General features: G+C 58.8%; 2 protein-coding genes across 3 annotated transcripts; one reads left to right on the top strand and one right to left on the bottom strand.

Moving 5' to 3' along the window:
• Positions 1 to 623: 623 nt before the first annotated feature.
• Positions 624 to 8949, bottom strand: MTHFD2 (methylenetetrahydrofolate dehydrogenase (NADP+ dependent) 2, methenyltetrahydrofolate cyclohydrolase). Of its 2 annotated transcripts, none has more exons than XM_075174799.1 (8): positions 8764 to 8949; positions 6084 to 6268; positions 5102 to 5224; positions 4462 to 4614; positions 4266 to 4373; positions 3759 to 3851; positions 2245 to 2370; positions 624 to 1515 (listed from the first exon to the last, which is right to left on the bottom strand). In XM_075174799.1, exons 1-8 carry the CDS (start codon positions 8847 to 8849, stop codon positions 1376 to 1378), a joined length of 1014 nt encoding a protein of 337 aa, XP_075030900.1. In that variant the 5' UTR covers positions 8850 to 8949; the 3' UTR covers positions 624 to 1375. The 2 variants fall into 2 exon arrangements, with proteins under 2 accessions (XP_075030900.1, XP_075030898.1); XM_075174797.1 differs by lacking the exon at positions 8764 to 8949 and adding an exon at positions 7631 to 8100.
• A 3081-nt stretch (positions 8950 to 12030) lies between these two features.
• Positions 12031 to 19263, top strand: MOB1A (MOB kinase activator 1A). The gene is made up of 6 exons (XM_075174800.1): positions 12031 to 12163; positions 14344 to 14510; positions 15549 to 15642; positions 17511 to 17644; positions 17753 to 17916; positions 18527 to 19263. Exons 1-6 carry the CDS (start codon positions 12150 to 12152, stop codon positions 18602 to 18604), a joined length of 651 nt encoding a protein of 216 aa, XP_075030901.1. The 5' UTR covers positions 12031 to 12149; the 3' UTR covers positions 18605 to 19263.
• The last annotated feature ends 111 nt before the right edge of the window (positions 19264 to 19374 follow it).

Consider the following 19374-nt stretch of genomic DNA (forward strand, 5'->3'; position numbering starts at 1 on the left):
CAACCCAATAAACCTCGTTTCAATGAGTCTCAGCTCTTAGCGTGTTTCTGGTGCAGAGTCCTTGAACCTCAGCTTTCTTCCCCCTTTTTTATAAGCGCTCTCCCCTCCAGGAGAGAGCCAGGAATGTGGGGTTAGCGCTGACTCACCAACAGCCCTTTAGCGTCACAACAAACCTTTCCCGCTCCCGGAAAGGTGGGATCAGTCTTTCCAGGGAATATGCGAAGAGGAAGGAGTCCAAGACTTACCTCGCTGCCCGCCAACGATACTGCCTGGGAGTTTTTCCATCCTGCCCGAGGCATCGCAACCTCAGGTAAGGTTGATGTTCGGTGGATAATTAGAGCTTGCAAATTAGTAGAGGGCTGAGTTTATACTGTCATGTAGTTCGGAAACAGAGCCGGGAGCTGAACAGGTTTTGTTCAGGCGTGGAAGTAAGGGACCGTCTTACTTCTAAGCCGAGCTGGTGATGCGTGTAGCCCTTGTGTCTTAGCTAAACTCAGGGAAGAAGCCAGACCTAACCCTGCTTTGTAGGGACGAGAGGGAGCTCGTGTCACAAGTGCTTCAATAAACTATTTCTGGGAGAAGTGAAAAACTTGCCTAGTAATAATTCCAGGACGCAAGTAGGGTGTTTTTCTTCTTCTCATACTTTATTTCGAGTTAGCTCGCATTATTCACTACGTACTTACACGCTTTACGATACAGTGCAGGAAACCTCCTGTGTGCCCAGTGTAGACACCAACAGCCCCCCCCCTTGTTCTTTGGTTAATAAAAAAGGCTTTTAAAAAAGTCACCATCCAAATAGCAAAAAAGCCAGCTTAGCCGCCCACCAGAAGAACGTGTTACAACAGATCTGCCCCTGCCCAGGGCCCCGCGCAGGCTGAGAACAGACAGACGGCTTTTTTTTTTTTTTCCCCAAGTAACTTCTACAGAAGAGCTTAACTCAAACTAAACATCCCGCGTCGAGTAGGAGACTTCAGCGCGAGTCGAACGCAAGCAGCCCGAGCCTCGGTGAGAGCAGACCCACGCAGGCCGTTGCTCTGCCTCCCGCGGGATTGCCGACGCCGCACCGAGCTCCCGGGGGAGCTGCGCGCCCAGGCTCCCGCCCGCTGCCTAGTCCCTGCAGGAGCAGGGCCGGCTTCCTAGAAGAGCTAGCTTAAATATAAAGCAGCTTTGCTAGCGTGAGTAGGCCAGGAGTGTAGATGCTTACACCTTAGTACGACTAATGTGCATATGCTTCAGCTTCAAGTAAGTATCTATTGACCTCAGAATAGGAAATTCCACTTCCAACACAATAAATAAAAATATTGCATTTTCTATCGGCCTGTTTGGGAGTCAATTTGGAATGTCGTTTTCAGTGCTAGAGAGAGAGAGTCCCACCTTAAGCAGTTAATGCTTCCAGCTCTTTGGGTTTCAACAGCTTCTTGGCAGCGATGATGGTGTTCTTCATCAGCATGGCGACTGTCATGGGCCCAACCCCCCCAGGGACCGGCGTGATGTAGCTGGCTTTCTTCTTCACCCCTGCAGGAAGGAAAGCTAGAGCTCAGCATGCAAGTCAAGAGCAGCAACACCTACCGAGCTGGCTGGCCAGCACGAAGCTGTAACCAACATTGCTCAAATCCCTTCAAGACTGCCAGCTAAGGAGTAGTAGTTTCTCAAGGTGGACTTTTTCCCCCCCCCGTTAGCCGGGGCAGAAAGCTAATCCAAGCTTAACTGCAACGCCCAAGCCGGGGGAAAAGCAAAAAGCAAGGTCTGATAGCTGGACTTACACCACAGAAACGTCAAGTCCGAGACTAGGCGCGGGCTTCTCGCGCGCGGCCACAATAAAGCCTGAACATCCGCCCTCTCTCTTTCTTCCAGGAGGAGGCTCCAGTGTCTTTCGCCAGGCACCCCGCGGCGCAGGGCTCATCGCAACAGCCCGTCTGGGCGCCGTTGCGGCTAAGCGGTGAGCAAGGCCGGCAAATAGCAAGCCAGAGGTAAGTTCTGCATGTTTTTATTTAAAAGCAGGAGTACGAGTGATGAATTGGAGTAGAGGCAAAGCAACCTCACTGCTTAGGTTCAGGCTGAGTCTCCTCCGCCTTGCGGCGTACAGCTTTCCCATGGCGCGTTACAGGAAGGCTGCGCCCTTGCATATGGTGCGATAGTGGATGCACCAAGCCGGAGAACATAAGCATCGGTCTGCATCTGCTCAGTCGCAGGAACCGGGACTTTCTCCTCCCCGTCTCGGCACCCTTGATGTTTATTCCCTACCTTCAAAATCCACATCCCCAACCAGCCTCGATTTGGCAGTGACGGGATCCTGCACTCTCGTTATCCCCACGTCAATGACTGCAGCTCCTTCTTTGATCATGTCGGCTGTGATCAGATTGGGTATGCCTGCAAGGAGACGACAGAACCGCACGCTCAGGGTGGTGCTCAGCAGCCCCCTGCTCCCCCCCCACCCCATCTTCCCATTACGTTTTGGACCCACCTGGGCCTTCCTGCCTCACAAAACGGTTGAACTCGATAATCTTTAGGGTCTTTTCCAACCCAGATGATTCTATCGTTCTATGAAATGCAAGTCTACCCACAGTTGCACAATCCAGCGCCACCCCTGGAGCGTCAGTCAGGAATTTGAGAGGTTTACTGATAACCTCGGAGTGCCAAGAGCTGGAATCCACCCCCAGAAAAAGTTCCAGCAAAGCAGCTGGGACCAAAGCATCCTCTCCAAGTTGAAACCTGGAAGCTTCCGTTTGAAGTCTGCGGCTGTGTTGGTTCACGCCGCTCCAGCAGCATTTTTTGCACCCGCACTAAGTCAGCAAGCTAGAGCAGGGTCCGAGACCACCGCAACCCAGCTTGGCAGAGGCACCTGGGGCTGTAAAACCCCCCAGCGTGACAGGGAGAGAGGGGTGGGGAGCAGCGGCTTGGGGCTAAGCCACCCTCTGAGGGTGGGGTGTGTTTGTCTGGTTCTGCCAGATGCCGCCTCCTCAGCTGACTGAGCCCAGGAACCCGCTCCCACCCTCCGCTTCGTTAACTCTTTCACGCGAGCCTTCCTCTGCTCTGCGATTCACACATCTTCTGCCGTCACGACGCGCACCGACACCTTCAACGCCGCTTCTAATCCTTCCAGCGCCTTGTCTCTTCACACCCCATTTCCAACCCCCACCTCTCTCCTCCCTCCCCGCAGGCTGACACCCAGCTTCTGCCGCCAGACGCCCCGAACCAGCTCGGCCCCTCTGCCGATGAGCTACCCCCGTGCCAAGGGTGCAGCCTGGAGAAGAGCACCCCTCCGAGTGATCCCCGGTGCTCGGGAGACGGCCCTGCAGCTGGCCCTCAGCACCTCGGCTGTCTCTAGGTAAGCGGATGCTGTCTTGGTGTGGTTTTTTTTCCCTCCTCCCCACACGAAGACAGAACTGTCTGCGTGTATAACAGAGCCTCTCTGTAGCTGTTCTCCAGCTCTGATCAGGCGCTGGCACACCAAGCCCTCCTCCTAGATGTTATTTTACATTTCAAAGGCAGAGCTACAAACACCTCTGCTAGTAAGATCAAGCTCCTAGGTTTAATCACAGGATAAACTGGCTGGCTCAAACAGCCCCTCCTCGCTGTCCCAGCCAAGCTCCAGACTCTCCTACGCTGCCAGAGCTGCTTCAGATAGGGAGGCCCCAGGACGTTCAATACCAACAGGACCGTCTCCTGCAAGCAAGGATTCCCGTCAGAAACACCAGGCAAGCTGCAGCGCGGCACCCTCTGTGCGCCTTGCCTGCGCTCCTTGAGTCGGGTCTTACCTGCTGCCGCGACCACAATATCGGCACGGATTGTGTGTTGCTTCAGCTGCTCCTTGGGGGTGTAGCGGTGGGATATGGTGACTGTGGCATCGCCTGCAAGAGCGGTTACACAAAGCTTTAATTCACATGTACTACCCAAACCCAGCCACTTCTCTAAATCTTCCCCTTCAAGACCGCCCGTGTATTTATCAGGAACGTCAGAGCCTGATGACAAACCCCAGGGAACAGCCTACAAAGTCAGAGGGAGGGATCTGGGATGGAAGAGGACAAGGACTCACTGAAGAAGGCTCCGAAATGTTACAAGACTGATTACGTGCGGAGTTAACTCCTTACAGCCTTGACCGCAGCCCACGTGGTGGGGCAGAGTCCCCAAGGCGCTCCAGGGACTGGTTTAGGAGCCTAAAGAGGAGCCTAAAGAGGCCAGGGACTGTTCAGGAGCCGTGACAGGCAGAGGGTTTCCTTCCGCAGCTGCCTGGCACGCGGGCTCCCGGGCCACCAAGCTCCTACCTCCCGGGCGCTCGTGCCTGCCGTCCGTATGCAGCAACATGGCGATGGGCATGCCCACGTTCTTCGACCTGCCAGCCACCACCACGTTCTTCCCCAGCGTTGGGATGCCTGCAGGGGACAAGAACGGAGTCTTAAGACAAACCCAAGCTGGAGTTATGCCAGAGAGCAGCCAAATACTGCAGCAGCAGCAGCTTACCAGTTCTCTTAATGATCTCCCACACCCCCCAGGGGGTAGCCGGCAGCATGGAGTACTGGTCGAGGCACATGCGCCCCACGTTTATCACGTGAAAGCCATCGACGTCTTTGTCTGGAGTCACAGCGTTGCAAATCTTGCGTTCATCGATATGCTCTGGAAGAGAACAAAAAGCTTTAACCCTAGGGATCAGCCAAAAACCTGCTCTTTGCAGTCAGCCAGAGCCCTGACCTGCTGCACCAGCCCCTTCAGAGTTTGGAAGCTTGAAGCTACTCAAGACTTCCCGCGAGCTCAAGGCAAACAGCTCCCAGCAGAAGGGGACTGGAACCACTTCGGGACTACAGCGTCGCTAATGCCGCGAGGGTATTTTTAGGCAGCCTCAGCGTCACAACCGAGTTTGAGCTTCTGGCTCTGGAAGCTGATACTCCCCACACGAGAATAGATTTCTGTGACCCCCAGCAACTTAACTGGTACAGGCAGCTGCGTGATGGAGTAGCTGCATCAACTTCTTGAAGCTGCATCACGGCAGGGTGCCACCTCTCATGTCGCAGGATAGCCCCGTGCTGCTACTCCTCCTTCCGGCAGATACAAACCCTCAAAAGCTTTATGTAAAAATGAAACAGATGGAAATCTAGCTGCTCACCGGGTAAAGGAAGCTGTACTAACAGGCCATCCACGTTGGCATCATTATTGAGTTTGCTGATCAAATCCAGTAGCTCCTCTTCAGTAACAGAAGCCGGCCTGAGGATGGTTTCGCTGCTGATTCCTGCGCAATCATTGAAAGCGCCGCATTAGAGAGCCACGTGTACGCAAGCGGGAGAGCAGCTTTCTTGATCCATGCGGACTTAAGCTGCCCTGTTTCATTGCTCTACCAAATCCGATAGGCACGCACCAAGGATTGCGTAACAACGAGCACCTTCCAGGCTGGAGACCTTCCCAAATCTTACGAGTTACGGTTAAGGACTATTAGGATCGGTCTAATGACCTGGGAAAGACTGTTTGAAAGCAGAGACCCTCCGAGCGCAGGGAGGGCTTGGAGAAACCTAACCAAGGTGTGCCACGATGAAGACGCAACCGCACGTCCTGTGGTCCCTCTTGACACAGAGAGAGGGGGACGTTAGCTTAAAAAATCTCAGCTCCAAAGCAGCCTCCGGCAGCACAGAACCCAAGGGCAAATTAAACCATTTGTTGCCCCTAACCCCTTTCAGCGGACTTGGCTGAACAGCGAGCAGGACCTCGACTTGCAAGATCGGAAGGAGTCAGAGGGTAGCAAGGCTGCGGAACGATGACCGCGTCTCAGGCAGTTGAGGAAAGAAAGCAAATCAGAGCCCTGTCTGTGCTTTATATGGCGCTAGGAAGACCGCAAATCCAAACTACAGAGCTCGATGTTGCCCTAAGGGATTCAAACGGCACAGGGGAATCGTCTTTATTAACTACATCCCAGTACAACAATGAAGGCAGCCAGAAGAGTCACAGCAAATGCCGGGGCAAACGTGGACTGCCATGCAGCCGAGGTGGAAAGCTGCCAGATGGATGCATCCCAGAAAGCTTCCCCCAGCCTCCAGCTTAAAGCAAGATAAAACAGTTACTTGCTCCACTTTTTCGGAACAGAGCGCAAGACGTACCGACATCAGCAGCCGCTTTGGTTTTGTTCAGTACGTAGGAGTGACTCGCTGGATTTTCACCGACGAGAACAACGCTGAGGTGAGGTCTCTTGTTTCCAGCCGCTACCCACTGCTCAACCTCGTGACGGGCTTCCTGTCTGATCTGCCGGGCCAGCTTCCTTCCAGAAATCACAACCGCATCATTTCTGCAACAGATAAAGCGTTACCAAAGCCGTCAGCATCGTTAGGACCATCAAATCCAAGCCCTGTGCAACAGAAGACCAGGAAAAACAGATGCCAACCGCAAGCCAGGGCAGAAAAGGCTCTTTTACTTGAGCTCTGTACGAGCCTATTGCACTTTTACCCCAAATCATGTGCAGCAGCATATTTCAGTCTTCGTTTGCAGCTTTGCTGCCCAAAGCCGGGATCAGCAAACAAAACTGCCGGAGGGACCGACTTATCTGTGCAGCCTGAGAAAGCGTACGCGCTATTCTTCTCTGCAAGGCCAAGAGTCCGCGTGTATCGTTCGCGTAGCGCGTGTTTCAAGCTAAGATGCTATTAGCTTCCATTTTTAGAAAGCCGGTCATCCGTTCCTCGCAAAGGCATGACAGCTTCGCTACAAAGGACTTACACGAAGCAGAACTCACTCCGCTTAAGTGGAGCTTCCACCATCGAAAAGGTCGATTGAGTAATTCTGGCTCGTTGGACGCAGCGCGGGAGGCACAGCGTGCCGTGCTTCTGTATCCCGGAGTGCTGTTCCCGGAGATCCTAGTCCCCCACAAATTCCTCGGCGAGACCGTCTAGCACAGCACGCAGCGTGCGTGAGCCAATCTCGTGCCTTCCCCTGCTCAAGTAATTGCCGCCACCGCTACAGTCGTACCTTCAGGCTGTTAAAGCTGGGCTGGGGGTACGCGGTTTCACCCCCTCCGACAGACTCCAAGGTCCGGCTGGAGTAGAAGGGACATTTGCCCGTTCGAACCACGTCAAAACAGCTCCTCGCATACATTTCTGGTCTAAATTGGTAACGGGAATATCCAGTCACCGCCAAACGCATTCCAGGCAACTGGACACCCTGCAGTATATAGAAAGGCCGGCTTGACCTACAGCTCGCCGGGAGGCCGCGGCTGCCAGTCCCCGCTCACGCTTGTTTTCCTTCAGGTTATCACTGTAACTCTTATTTGAACGTCATTCTCATTCACTAATCCCTTTGTGAGAGGATTCACCTTCACAAGCTTCACTTCTAGACTTCGCTACGGCATTTAAGTCTTGCCGTGCTGCAAGGCCTCGTGACGAGCACCTTACTCACTTGCCCAATTATCCCCACCTCTGAGCCAGAGCAGGCAAAGTTGCTCCCCGCAGCGTTATGGCGTTCACGGTGCCTTCCCGAATCGCAAGGACCAGCCCATTTCTGAAGCAACATGCATCGCAACTCCACCAGCTACTCAACCTGCCACGGGACTCCAGGAGACGACTGACTCAACCCTCCCTGCACCACACCATCCAACGGCAGCAAGCTGAATTGCTGCAGTTTCTCCTCAAAAATCCATCCAGCTGCCCGGCGTACAGACCTTCTGCTACCAAGATCCCACGTTAAGTCCCGACGCTGCTGTTTTCTGACCTTCTCCTGGTATAATCCTGATCCTGCAGCTCTGGGGACGGCTGCCACCGGGGAGAGCCACCACGAGAGCCGCTCCAGACAGCGCAGGAGAGCCACAAGGTACCATCCCAGGTAGGAAATCCTTTTGCCTAAATACTTAGAGATGCAGAGGATCTTTTGTGCTTTCTTAATCCCCGACCTACTCAAATAGGTAGTTTTCCCCATTTACTGGGCATTAAGCGTTACTTCATCCCTAACAGCAATCGCCCCAGTAAAAACCCATCCCAGGCCAGCTCAGCCCACGACCCCTCTAATTCTTATTTTAGCTGCAGAGCTAAACCTGTGCTAAACTACCGTACGTCCGCTTAGATGTAAAAAGGAATTATTACGAGTGCCTGGCAAGCACTGGGGAAAGGAGAATTCATTAAATCAGAGGCGCCTCGTGCCAAGAACCTACCCGAATCTTCCCCTTACGTAAGCCTGAGACGAGGGGTGCCCGGCCTGGGCTCCCAGGGGATGGGGACAACCACCAGCAGCCCCCCTGTGAGCTACAGGGAAGCCAAAATAAGAGCTCGCAGCCCCGTTTAGAGTAGGGAACAGCAGTGGAACCGAAGCACCCGAGCAGCAGCGGCTCCCTCAAGGGCTGTTTCGGTGCATTAGAGCAAAACCCACGGGGGATGGTGCAGAAATGGAAGGGGAGAGTCAGCTGGGGCACGGCCCGAGCCGGGGGCGGGATGCTCGGGGGGGTCTCTGGTCCCTCTCACACCGCTTAAATCCGGGGTGACCCCGGGGCCCGAGAGGTCCCTCTGGGGGTGCGGGGAGGGCCCGGTGTCCCCCTGCCCGGGGAGAGCCCGGCACACGCCATGCAAGGCGGGAGCGGGATTTCATCAGCCTGCACCGCCGGGGGCGGCCGCTGGGGGCCCGCCTCATTCATTCTCGGTACCGGCAGCGGAGAGCCGGGCCTACCCCGGCCCGGTGGGTGAGGTAGGGGGGAGCCGGGCCGGGCCTCCCCCTCCTCAGCCCGCCCTGCCCCGGGATTGGGCAGAGGAGGCGGGCGGGCCCCGCTTCCCCCCCACATAAGCCCCAGCCCGGGCCGGGCCGTACCTGGTCGCGCTGAGGTGGAGACGGCGGCCGCGGGGGCGCAGCGCGGCGCGGCCCAGGGCGCGGAGCGGGCAGAGCGCGGTTGCCATGGCAGCGGCGGGGCGACGGCGGGCGGTGAGGGACACGCGGCGGGAGGCGACAGCGCTCCCCTCCGCGCCCCCCGGCGCCTTATATAGCGCGGAGGGTCCCGCCCCCTCCCCTCCTCGCGGCCAGCGGGAGCCAATCGTCGCGGCGAGCGGCGCCGAGGGGGGAGTTGAAAGGCGGCGGAGAGGGAGGGGGCGGGACGGAGCGGGCACTCCCCGGCTGCGATTGGGGTAGAGGGAGAGAGGCGCTGGGGAGAGAGGATGGGCGGGGCGGAAGGAGGATGGGGGCGCGATTGGTGGAGAAGGGCGGGGTTTCTCCTCCCTAAATTGGGCACGGCGGCGCTCATTGGCCGGGCCCGGGGGGGGGCAAGAGGGGCTGCGGGTTGCGCAAGCCGCGGGGCGGGGCCGGGGGCGGGGCCCTAACCCCAGCTGGGTCTAGAGCTGGGCCTGGGGTTAGGTCAGGGGTCAGGCCTGGGGCTGGGGCCGGGATTAGGGCTGGGCTGGGGGTCAGGTTTAAGGCTGCGATTTGGGTTGGGATTAGGGCGGGATTAGGACTGAGAGGGAGAATGGGATTGGGGCTGGGACTGGAGTTGGGACTAAATACGGGATTGAGGCTAGGGCTGGGGTTGGGGTTAGAACTGGGATTGGGGCTGGGATTGGAGTTGGGACTAAATACGGGATTGGGGCTAGGGCTAGGCTTGAGTCTGGGGTTGGGATGAGATTAAATATGTGACTGTGAGTACATCTAAAACTGGACTGAGATTAGGATTGGGGTTAGGTTTGGGACTAAGCGTACGCACACCGGGACAGGCGCTTTAGCTGCTAAAAAAACGGGGAGATTTTCACTGCAGGAGGTCGCTGGTATCGTCCCACCCCTCCTCGAGCATCGCAAAACCCGAGGGCGAGCCAGGCGCTCCCAGCTCCGGGTGCTCCCAGCTCCGGGTGCTCCCAGCTCCGAGCAATCCCGGCAGAGCAGGCCGGGAAGCCGGATCCCGCACCCGAGCAGGCGCGAGGCCGGCTATCCGTCAGCATCCGTCGACGGCAGGAGGGAGCCGTTACTCACCGTTTGTATTTCTCCGCTGTTTCTAGCTGTTCTCTCCACGGGTGGAAAAATTAAATGCTTTTGCGCAAAACAAAATACTGTGAATTTTTATATTTTTTTTTTTCACAGATCCCACGTGGCGTCTGCCGGCCCACGGCACCGGATCGGATCCAGGACATGAACGATGCTCCCCGGTATCGCGGAGAAGGAAGCAAGAGTCCTGCACGGAGAAGAGGTACAAGGAGAGTCTGTAAGTCCCTGGGAACCCGTGCTGAGCGAGTTTAGCCGTCCCCGCGTGTTTATTTTCCTTCGCTTTGCCCTGCGTACCCCCCCGGGCTGCGAAAGGCGGCCTCGGAGGTTTATCCCGAGGTCGTTGAGGTGCTCGGTAAAGTCTGGGGAGGTTTTTATAAATACCGAGGATCGCCAGCCGCCGTCCCCGTGACGTGCGCCAGCGGAGGCGGCTCCACACCGTGCCGCTTGTGAGAGCTGCGGGAGGTGGCCTGGCCGCGAGCTAAAATAACTCACGGTGTTTATTTTAGTTTTTAACTTGTTTAGAGCGGCCATGGTCGCTCCCTGGTTTGAAAAGTAATTTTTTAGGTTAATAATAGCAGCAATTTACTAAGATAAGGGCTGGAGGGGTCGTCTAGCTGGAAAAAAAGGGTGAAAACCTGCAGAAATCAGCCCTGGGAAAAGGGTTGGATAAACTTCAGGATGTTTTGGGGGGAATTTCAACCTGTGCAGTTGGTCTGGGGGGCTGGATGGGGTGTACGGGTCCGGCCTGGTGCGATGCTTAAAAGGAGATACTGAGATAAGATGGTGGTGGTCAGGGGGGGAGGGTTGAGGGGGGTGTAGGGAAGCGCCTCTGAGTTGGGGGGGACCCTGGGGGAGGAAGGTCCATGGTGGGGGGGTGCCCAGGCCCATGGGGAGGGGGCTTTAGGTGTCCCCAGACCCATGAGGGGTGCCCAGGCCTATAGGGAGGGGGCTCTGGGGGTCCCCAGGCCCATGGGGAGGGGGCTCTAGGGATCCTCAGGCCCATGGGGGGGGTGCCCAGGCCCTTGGGGAGGGGGCTCAGGGGTCCTCAGGCCCATTGCGGGGTGCCCAGGCCCATGGGAAGGGGGCTCTGGGGGTCCCCAGGCCCTTGGGGCATTGGCTCTGGGGTCCTCAGGCCTATGGGGGGGTGCCCAGGCCCCTGGGGAGGGGGCTTTGGGGGTCCCCCGGCCCATGGGGGGATACCCAGGCCCATGGGGAGGGGGCTCTGGGGGTCCCCAGGCCCTTAGGAGGGTGCCCAGGCCCATGGGGAGGGGGCTTTGGGGGTCCCCAGGCCCATGGGGGGATACCCAGGCCCATGGGGAGGGGGCTCTGGGGGTCCCCAGGCCCTTAGGAGGGTGCCCAGGCCCATGGGGAGGGGGCTCTGGGGGTCCCCAGGCCCATGAGGGGATACCCAGGCCCATGGGGAGGGGGCTCTGGGGGTCCCCAGGCCCTTAGGAGGGTGCCCAGGCCCATGGGGAGGGGGCTCTGGGGGTCCCCAGGCCCTTAGGGGGGTGCCCAGGCCCATGGGGAGGGGGCTCTGGGGGTCCCCAGGCCCTTAGGAGGGTGCCCAGGCCCATGGGGAGGGGGCTCTGGGGGTCCCCAGGCCCATGGGGGGATACCCAGGCCCATGGGGGGATACCCAGGCCCATGGGGAGGGGGCTCTGGGGGTCCCCAGGCCCATGAGGGGATACCCAGGCCCATGGGGAGGGGGCTCTGGGGATCCCCAGGCCCTTAGGAGGGTGCCCAGGCCCATGGGGAGGGGGCTCTGGGGGTCCCCAGGCCCTTAGGGGGGACCCTAGGCCCATGGGGAGGGGGCTCTGGGCGTGCGTAGGTCCACGGGGGTGCCCTCACCCATGTGGGAGGGGGCTCTGGAGGTCCCCAGGCCCATGAGGGGATGTCCAGGCCCATGGGGAGGGGGCTCTGGAGGTGCCCAGGCCCATGGGGGTCCCCAGGCCCATGGCGTGGGGAGGGCCGAGGTCGGCACAGACCCACGTGGCCCTCGGCCCAGGGGCTGTTGCCATGGTGATGGCGCCGCGCGAGCCCCCGCCCCCTCCCCGCGAGGCCCCGCCTCCCTCCCCATGAAGCCCCTCCCCTTCCCTGAGTTCTCGCGAGAGTTGGCGGCGGGGCGGGGTAGGGCGGGCGCCGCCCGCAAGGAGCTGGGGCCGCGCGCGAGCAGCCGCCGGCGCCGCTTTCGCCTCAGCCCGGCCCGGCGCCTCGGCCCGGCTCCGCTCGCCATGAGCTTCCTCTTGTGAGTGCCCGGGGCCTCGGGGGAGGCCCTGAGGGCGCAGGGGGGCTGTGGGGGGCTGGGTGGGGGGGGGAGAAAGGCCTTTGGGGAGGGTCTGCGGGAGAGGCTTTGGTGGGGAAGGACCGTGAGGGGCTTTGGGGAGGCTCTGAGGGGGTTGTGAGAGGGTTTTGGGGGGGGATGCACTTGGGCTTGGTCTGTGAGAGGCTTTGGGGGAGGGGGAAGGCCTTGAGGGCTGGGTCTGTGAGGGGCTTTAGGGGGAGGAAGGGTTTTGGGGAGGCCCTGGGGGGGTTCCCGGGGTGGGGGGTGCCGAGCGGGGAGCCGCTTGGGAGCTTGAGAAAGGTGTCGTGGGGACGGGTCCTGGGCCTCGAGGAAGGCTTTTGGGGGTCGGAGGCCCCAGCGGTGCCCCGGAGGTCGAGGAGGGTCTTGTGGTGAGGCACGGGAGGGCTCTTCAGGGAAGTTTCGGGGGGAAGCCTTGGGTGGCTTTGGGCAGAGGCTCTGGGGGCTCACGAGGGGCTTGAGGAGGGCTTTAGGGGGAGGCCTGGGCACGTATGGAGGGGGGAAGGCTGTGGAAAGAGTCCCCGGGGATGTATGAGGAGGGGCCGAGGAAGACTTTGGGAGGAGGCCCTGGAGGGACACGGGGAGGAGTGCAGCCCTGGGGGTGCAGTGGTTTTGGAGGAAGGGACGGTCAGCAGTGGGGTGAGAGAGAGGGTCCTAGGCCGGGCTGTGGAGGGGGGCTGGCAGCAGGAACGGGGTGGCCCTGGAGGGCAGGCACCCCGGGGAGCGCCCATGTTGGGCGAGTGCCATGGAGAGGGGGGTTTTGGGGGGGTGTTTGAGGGGATGGGACGCCTTTTGGGGTGCAGTCTGAGAGGGCAGGCTCTGGGGAGGGGGTTGTCTTGTGAGGGTTAATCCCTCCCAGGTGGGGAGGTCTTCCAGGGGAATTGGGGGAGGTCCTGAGGGGCTGGGGGTGTCTGCAGGGATGCTCTGCTAGAGCAGGAGGCAAAAAAAAAGCATCTTTAACGAGCTATAGGGGGTGGGCTGTTGCGTACCTGTGCTGTGGATGCGAAGGCTGGTAAAGCGTGAGAGAGCTTCTGGCTCTTAAGGCCTGGCAGGCGCTGCGGATGAGGACTGGAGGCATTTTGAGGCGTAAGAAGGGGCTGGGGAGCCTCTTCTTAGGGTGGACGAGGCGCTGGGTCTGCCTGTTGGGTCCCTCTGCCTAGGGTCAGCGATGTGCTGAGGCTGCGTTTCAGCAGCTGTCGCAGGAGGCAGCGGCTTGGTTTAAGAGCGAGCTAGATCTAAAGGTCTTTTATCTCCGCGCTGAGCGTTGCGTGTAAACAGAGCGTGCGAAGCCGTAAGGTTGCGCCAGGAAGCCGCCGCGAGGCGCGCGCCGGCCGAACGCGTCCGGTTGTGTGCAACGGGGGCAGGACACCGGCGATGCCGAGCGGCACGCGCCGGAGAAGCCCGTTTCCCCTAAGCTGTGCTTTTGGCCCTGGCCGTCCTGTTGTTTGCGTCACCCTGGCTTGGAAACAGAGAGCTGGCGGGGTCTGAAAGTTAAGGTTTTGTGGTTGAGAGGTATCGAAATTCATCCATTTTTTGACAGCGTTGGCTGTTCGGGGAGAGGCTGCGGTACCGCTGGCCCCGTTGGAGGGTCGGGGGGGGTTTGGTGAGGAGCTGTGCGATGGCTCGGCTGCTGAGTACGATACAGCAAGGGAAGATTACGATGACGATTTGCATTTTTGGGGCTGGAGTCTATTAAGTCGCTATTTTTAGCAAGCTGTTTCCTACAGTGCGTTTGAGCGCTGAGCGTCTGATATTTGGCACTCTCAAACTGACCTGGGGGCAGTCAGCAGGTTGTTTTGTTCCCCGGCGGAGCTACGTGGGCTTTTCTTTCCGCGATCGAAAGCAACCGTTGAGTTGTCAATGAGTCTTTGGGTCTTTGCTCCGAACAGTTGTGATTTTTAAAAAGGGTAGGTGAAAAAGGGAAGCGTGCGGGCGGCTTTTTGGTGATGCCGTCAGAAACGCTTCGGCTTGCACGTAGGCTCTGTTTGCCCCGACGGCGGGGGAAACGGGGAAAGGCTGGCATCACCCCGGCTAAGAGCGCCGGACGGCGAGGGGTGATTCCGGAAACGTCTCTGGGAAGGGAACGCTGTTAAAGGACTAACTGGAAATGTTTTTTCTCTCGTCAGTGGGAGTCGATCTTCAAAAACATTCAAACCCAAGAAGAACATTCCCGAAGGCTCCCATCAGTATGAACTCTTGAAACATGCGGAAGCGACTCTGGGGAGCGGTAACCTTAGACAAGCGGTTATGTTGCCGGAGGGAGAGGACCTTAACGAGTGGATCGCGGTTAACAGTAAGTCCTGCGAAAGAGGGACCCGCCTGAGTGCGGAGGTGGAGTGGGAAACCCAAAAATCTCCGGTTTTTATCCTTAGAAGAACCTAGAACTTCCCCAAATGAAATTCCTATCCCAGGCATGCTTTGTTTAGGTAGCCGAGTTGGGGTAAAGGGAAAGTAAGCGGCGCGACGTGCCGACGGCAGACGGGTCCTGCGTCGAAGGGGCGCTGCGCTCCGGAAGCCTGCAAAAAGCGAGAAACCGAACCCTCGCCGTTGTGGTTTCGGGGTGGGGTTTTTTTTGAGTTCAGGCTTGCAAAGGCGATTAGGTTTGTGAATGGTTATTTTTGCACTGGGGAGTAAGGCTCGAGGGTCGATATTTGGAATTACAAAGTTAGCGTTGTCGGCTGCAGAAACGGTGACAGCGAGTAGTCCGGGGAGGAAGCGGAACCGCGTTCTCTGCTGAACTCTAGGCGCGTGGAGTTTCTTTTTTGTTTTCTATTTTCATTTTATTATTGTTGCGTGCGTAGTTTAAAAAGCCAAACGCTACAAATCTGTGTTGCTTTTAGCAGTTGCTCTCCCTGGCCTCGAACTTTGTTTCTTTGGAGGTTAGAGGAGAGAGAAGTAGTTCTGAGCGATGGAAAACACTTAAGTCGGGCCGCAAGCGTTCGACCGAAGGAAGGTCTCCGGTATTACCAAAATCGATTAGGGTTTTGAGGGCCTGTCACTTTTTAAAGGTGCCTGGAACCTAAAGCAGTCATTTCCAAGGTACGGAAAGCTCAAGCAGCGCTTCGTGCCGCACAAATCGCCTAGGGGCGGTAGCCGGAGGGTGAAAAATTGACAGAGCGATTCAAATTCCTAGATGGTCGAAACGTCTCGAAGTCGTCGGCTACGCGACGTCGTACAGAAGGGGGACGTCTGTTTTCGCCGAGAGCTTTGCGGCACGTTCTCCCCCGCGACAGCGATCCTCGGAGGCTGCGTCAGCCGAACGAGAGCGAACCGGTGCTCCGGTCCGCTTTGTGTTCGCGCTTTCAGTAAACTCGATGCGTTTGCTTTCCAGCGGTGGATTTCTTCAACCAAATCAACATGCTGTACGGGACCATCACGGAGTTCTGCACAGAGGCGAGCTGTCCGGTCATGTCCGCGGGACCAAGGTGAGAAGTTTACTGCGGTCTACAGCCGCGATTTAAAGGCGGGGAAGCCGGCGGGCGCGCGGGTCGCTCGAGCGCGCGGAGAGAGGAGCTAAAAAGAGGATGGGACGTGTCCAGATCGGGTCGAGGTGCTGCATCGTGCTCCCCCGGCGTCGTTTACCCGCACGCAAAGCCACGCCGTCTGGCTTAGGGAGGCTGCGTGGCGTCGGTAGCCGTCGGTTTGTCCGGCGCGTTGACTGTCTGTCCAGGGGAAGCGTGCGTGGGGATCTCTTTTCCTCCTGTCGATCGGCTCTCTGTGTTGTTTGGAAGCTGAAAAGACGTGTTGTTGAAATAGTTTGTTTTCAGGAAAACGAGAGCTCTAACTTGACTGGAAGCGTCTGGTCTTGCTGTCAAAGTCTTACGGTAACCTCTCGATGTGCCGCCTCGCAGAGCCGGTGCTCTGAGAGGCCGCAGCGTGGTTTTCCTGAGCACGAGCGATTCGAAAGGCGCCGCTGCCAGCTCGGGGCGGGACGTGAGGCAGGCGAACGCTCGGGTCGGGTCGCTGTACGGTGCGACGGCCGTGCAGGGAGGAGAGGGCAGCCCGACGCTGTCGGCGTTGCGGAGAGGTAAAGCTGGGAAGGGAACCTCGAGCTTACGGAGGCCGGTACGTGCGGTAGGGAACGGCTAATTGTCTTTTCGGTCCTGCCGAGCCCTACGCCGCATCGAGGCTGCCGTCGTCTGCCCTGAAGCGCGCTTATCCTGGCGCAGGCCGTGAAAGGGCACGAAGCGTGCGTTGTCCCGAGGCGGTTTTAGGGGCTGTTGGCCCTCGATTCGCGCTGGCGCTCGTCGTGCGGGCGGTGGTTTTCGGGAGGCACGTTTATCTGGCTGCTTTGCGGGAGAAGGTCGGGGCGTGGCGGAACGTGGAAAGGAAATAGCGGAGGTGTATTTTGGGGCGCCTCGTCGTTTTTAGGAGGCGTGAAGACCCGCGGGGAGAAGGTTACGCGTTGGTTCTGCGCTCGCGCGTTTTGTCGAGGCGAAGCTGGGGCGGGGTATCGTGTTTGTAAGGTTGCTCGAGACCGTTTGGTTTTCGGGGCAGCAGCGGGGAGCCTGGCCGGCGGGCAGCGTGTGTAACAGGGTGCCCTGTAACATCCCGCCCCGCTTTTCTACCCAGAGGCATCTAGATTGCGAGTTCCTGTTTCTATATTCGGGGACGTTTCCTGTAAGACTTCCTGTTTAAATGGCACCGTTTGTTTTCGCTTGTCGTCGGTCAAGAGGCGACAGTCGAAACGTGGGGGTTTTTCCCCCCTGCTTTTGAAGGATTTTGCAAAAGATCGCAGAGAAAAGCGGGTCGTGTTGTCGCGTAGCGTGAAGAGTCGGCATCCGCCCCGGTTCGGAGGAGCCGCGGGAGAGATAAGCACGCCTGTCGGTTTGAGACGGCGGCTTCCGAAAGCCTTTGGCTAGCGTGCGGCCCCGGGGACGGTCTCTCGGGGAGGTCGGCCATCTTGCGCGTGGGGAGAGGGAGCGCCCAATTTCCGGAGGGTGTCGGAAAGCTGTAGGTGAATTAGTTCAGGTGGTGGGCGATGGCCCCGACGTTTCCCCTTTGGCCAGTTCTACTATCGTTTTAAGGAAACGTCGACGTCGGAGGAGGTTGCCGCGAAGCCGAAGTTCGCTTTTGAGGGCCGAGCCCCGAGGGCGATGGCCGCGGCGGTCGGGACGGAGGTGTTAACGCTGCGTTGCGCTGGAGAAACTCGGAAAGGCAAAGCGCTGCGCTCGTCGCTTCTGAGGAGCGCGAGTGTGGCAGCGTCGCTGAGATAAGGGGGAAGCCGCAGGGCCCGAAAATGCAGTTTTTCCTCTCGGAGCGACAAACGTCTTCTCCTTCCCTCTCCCCGCAGGTACGAGTACCACTGGGCGGACGGCACCAACATCAAGAAGCCGATCAAGTGCTCGGCTCCGAAGTACATCGATTACTTGATGACGTGGGTGCAGGACCAGCTGGATGACGAAACGCTCTTTCCTTCAAAGATCGGTAAGCGCGGCCGCGCGACGCGACGGGCCCGAGACGCTGCCGCGACGCCTCGCTTCGGTACTCCCGACCGAAGCGAAGGACTTAGCCGTGCGCGTCGGTGCGTTTCAGGCGTCCCTTTTCCCAAGAACTTCATGTCGGTGGCCAAGACGATCCTGAAGCGGCTGTTCCGCGTGTACGCCCACATCTACCACCAGCACTTCGACTCCGTCATGCGGCTGCAGGAGGAGGCCCACCTCAACACCTCCTTCAAGCACTTTATCTTCTTTGTGCAGGTGAGTTGCGAAACGGTGGCCGGTCGCCTGCCTCTGGGGTTTCTCGTTCCCCGTTTGCTTTCAGAGGGAGTTGGATTTGAAGCGCCTCCTCGCTCTTTGAAGGGCTGCAGCCGCGGCGTGCGCTGGAAGAGACGCTCGGCTCCCAGCCTCCGTACCGCGCCTACCGCGCAGCTGCGGGTTTGTGGTGGCTGTAAATGCTTGAACGTCCCTCTCGGCTTTTGGCTATCGGCCTGCGGCGAAAGAAACCAGGCTCGGAGGAGAACTCGGGGGTTTTGTAGCTCGAGAATGGACTCGGAAGCAGCAGCAGCAGCACCAGCACCTTTTTTTTCTTTCCTTGCCAGTATTTTAACAGCGTGTTCTGTGACCGCACGCGCGACTCGTCGTGCAGAGCAGCGCGGTACCTCTCGGCGACGCGGCAAAAGAGGTTCTGTTGTCTTGAAATGCTTGAATTTCTCCTCAGAGAAACGGGAGAGGCGGCTGCTGCGGTACCGCCCGTTCGGCGTTTCTCTCAGCGGCCGGCACGCGTGTACGGCGGCCGGACGTGTTTTCCAGCAGCTCTCCCAGAGGTGCCTTCAGTTTTTGTGTTGTTGTTTTTTCCCCCCCACCCCAGGAATTCAACTTGATCGACAGGCGGGAGTTGGCTCCTCTGCAGGAACTGATTGAGAAGCTGGGCTCCAAGGACAGATAAGACTTTCCCCGGGAGGACCCTTTTGGCCGCTCCTTTCCGCTTTGTACGCCAGCCGCTTCTCCGCTTCGCCTTCAGCAACGCGAGCCCCGTAGGCGCCGGTCAGCGCTCGGAGCGGCGTCGGTCTCGGAGGCCGAGCGTTGCTTCTGCTGCGCGGCAGCCGCGGCCTGCCTTGTGTTGAAAGTTGCTGGCTGCGCCGCGGCGCCTCGCCTCGCCCGGTTTTCTAGGCTGTGTGCTCGAGTCTGGCGAGAACAGGACTCTCTCTCCGGGCGCAGGTTTTGTTTCCCGCGGGCCTGGGGCGACGTTCCCGTGCTGCGCAGCCGCTTTCTACTCCCAGAGGCAAAGTTTTCCTCTGGCCCCCACGGACACAGTGCTTAAGCCTGCCAGCGGCCCAGGGCGAGAGCGGTGTGGCTCAGCTTATTTTTGGAAGTGCTTTTATCTGGAGGAGGTGCACCTAGAGCCTTAAGTTCCCCTTTGGCGGCGGCAGCGGCAGCAGCAGCAGCAGCAGCGTGGTGGGGGGAGGGAAAGAAGTGCCTGGCCTGGGGGGAGCCCCGGTCCCCTGCCTGGCCTGAGAAGAGCAGCGCTCTGGTGGTGGGGAGCCCGGGTCCCTGCTGTGTGGCGAGCCACAAACAATAAAGTTTCTCCTTCCTGCTCTTCTTGCAGAGGAAGAGGGGGTGTCTCTTCTCTCTTCCTTCCTCCCCCCCTCCCCTCATAGCCCCCCCGCATGCCCCAGGTGCAGCCCCCAGCCCTGTCACAGGTGCCTAATTGAAAAC

This window comes from Calonectris borealis, chromosome 27, assembly GCF_964195595.1.
Source record: "Calonectris borealis chromosome 27, bCalBor7.hap1.2, whole genome shotgun sequence".
Lineage (NCBI taxonomy): Eukaryota > Metazoa > Chordata > Aves > Procellariiformes > Procellariidae > Calonectris > Calonectris borealis.

Excerpts from the sequence above, each read along its gene's own strand:
- MTHFD2 (XM_075174797.1), bottom strand. The coding sequence starts at position 7,884 with ATGGGGAAAACTACCTATTTGAGTAGGTCGGGGATTAAGAAAGCACAA. Across the intron at positions 6,269-7,630 it reads TGGGATCTTGGTAGCAGAAG|AAATGATGCGGTTGTGATTT; the intron begins GTCTGTACGCCG and ends TATCTGTTGCAG. Across the intron at positions 5,225-6,083 it reads CAAAGCGGCTGCTGATGTCG|GAATCAGCAGCGAAACCATC; the intron begins GTACGTCTTGCG and ends ATGATTGCGCAG.
- MOB1A (XM_075174800.1), top strand. Across the intron at positions 17,645-17,752 it reads GCTCTTTCCTTCAAAGATCG|GCGTCCCTTTTCCCAAGAAC; the intron begins GTAAGCGCGGCC and ends GGTGCGTTTCAG. Across the intron at positions 17,917-18,526 it reads ACTTTATCTTCTTTGTGCAG|GAATTCAACTTGATCGACAG; the intron begins GTGAGTTGCGAA and ends CCCCCACCCCAG.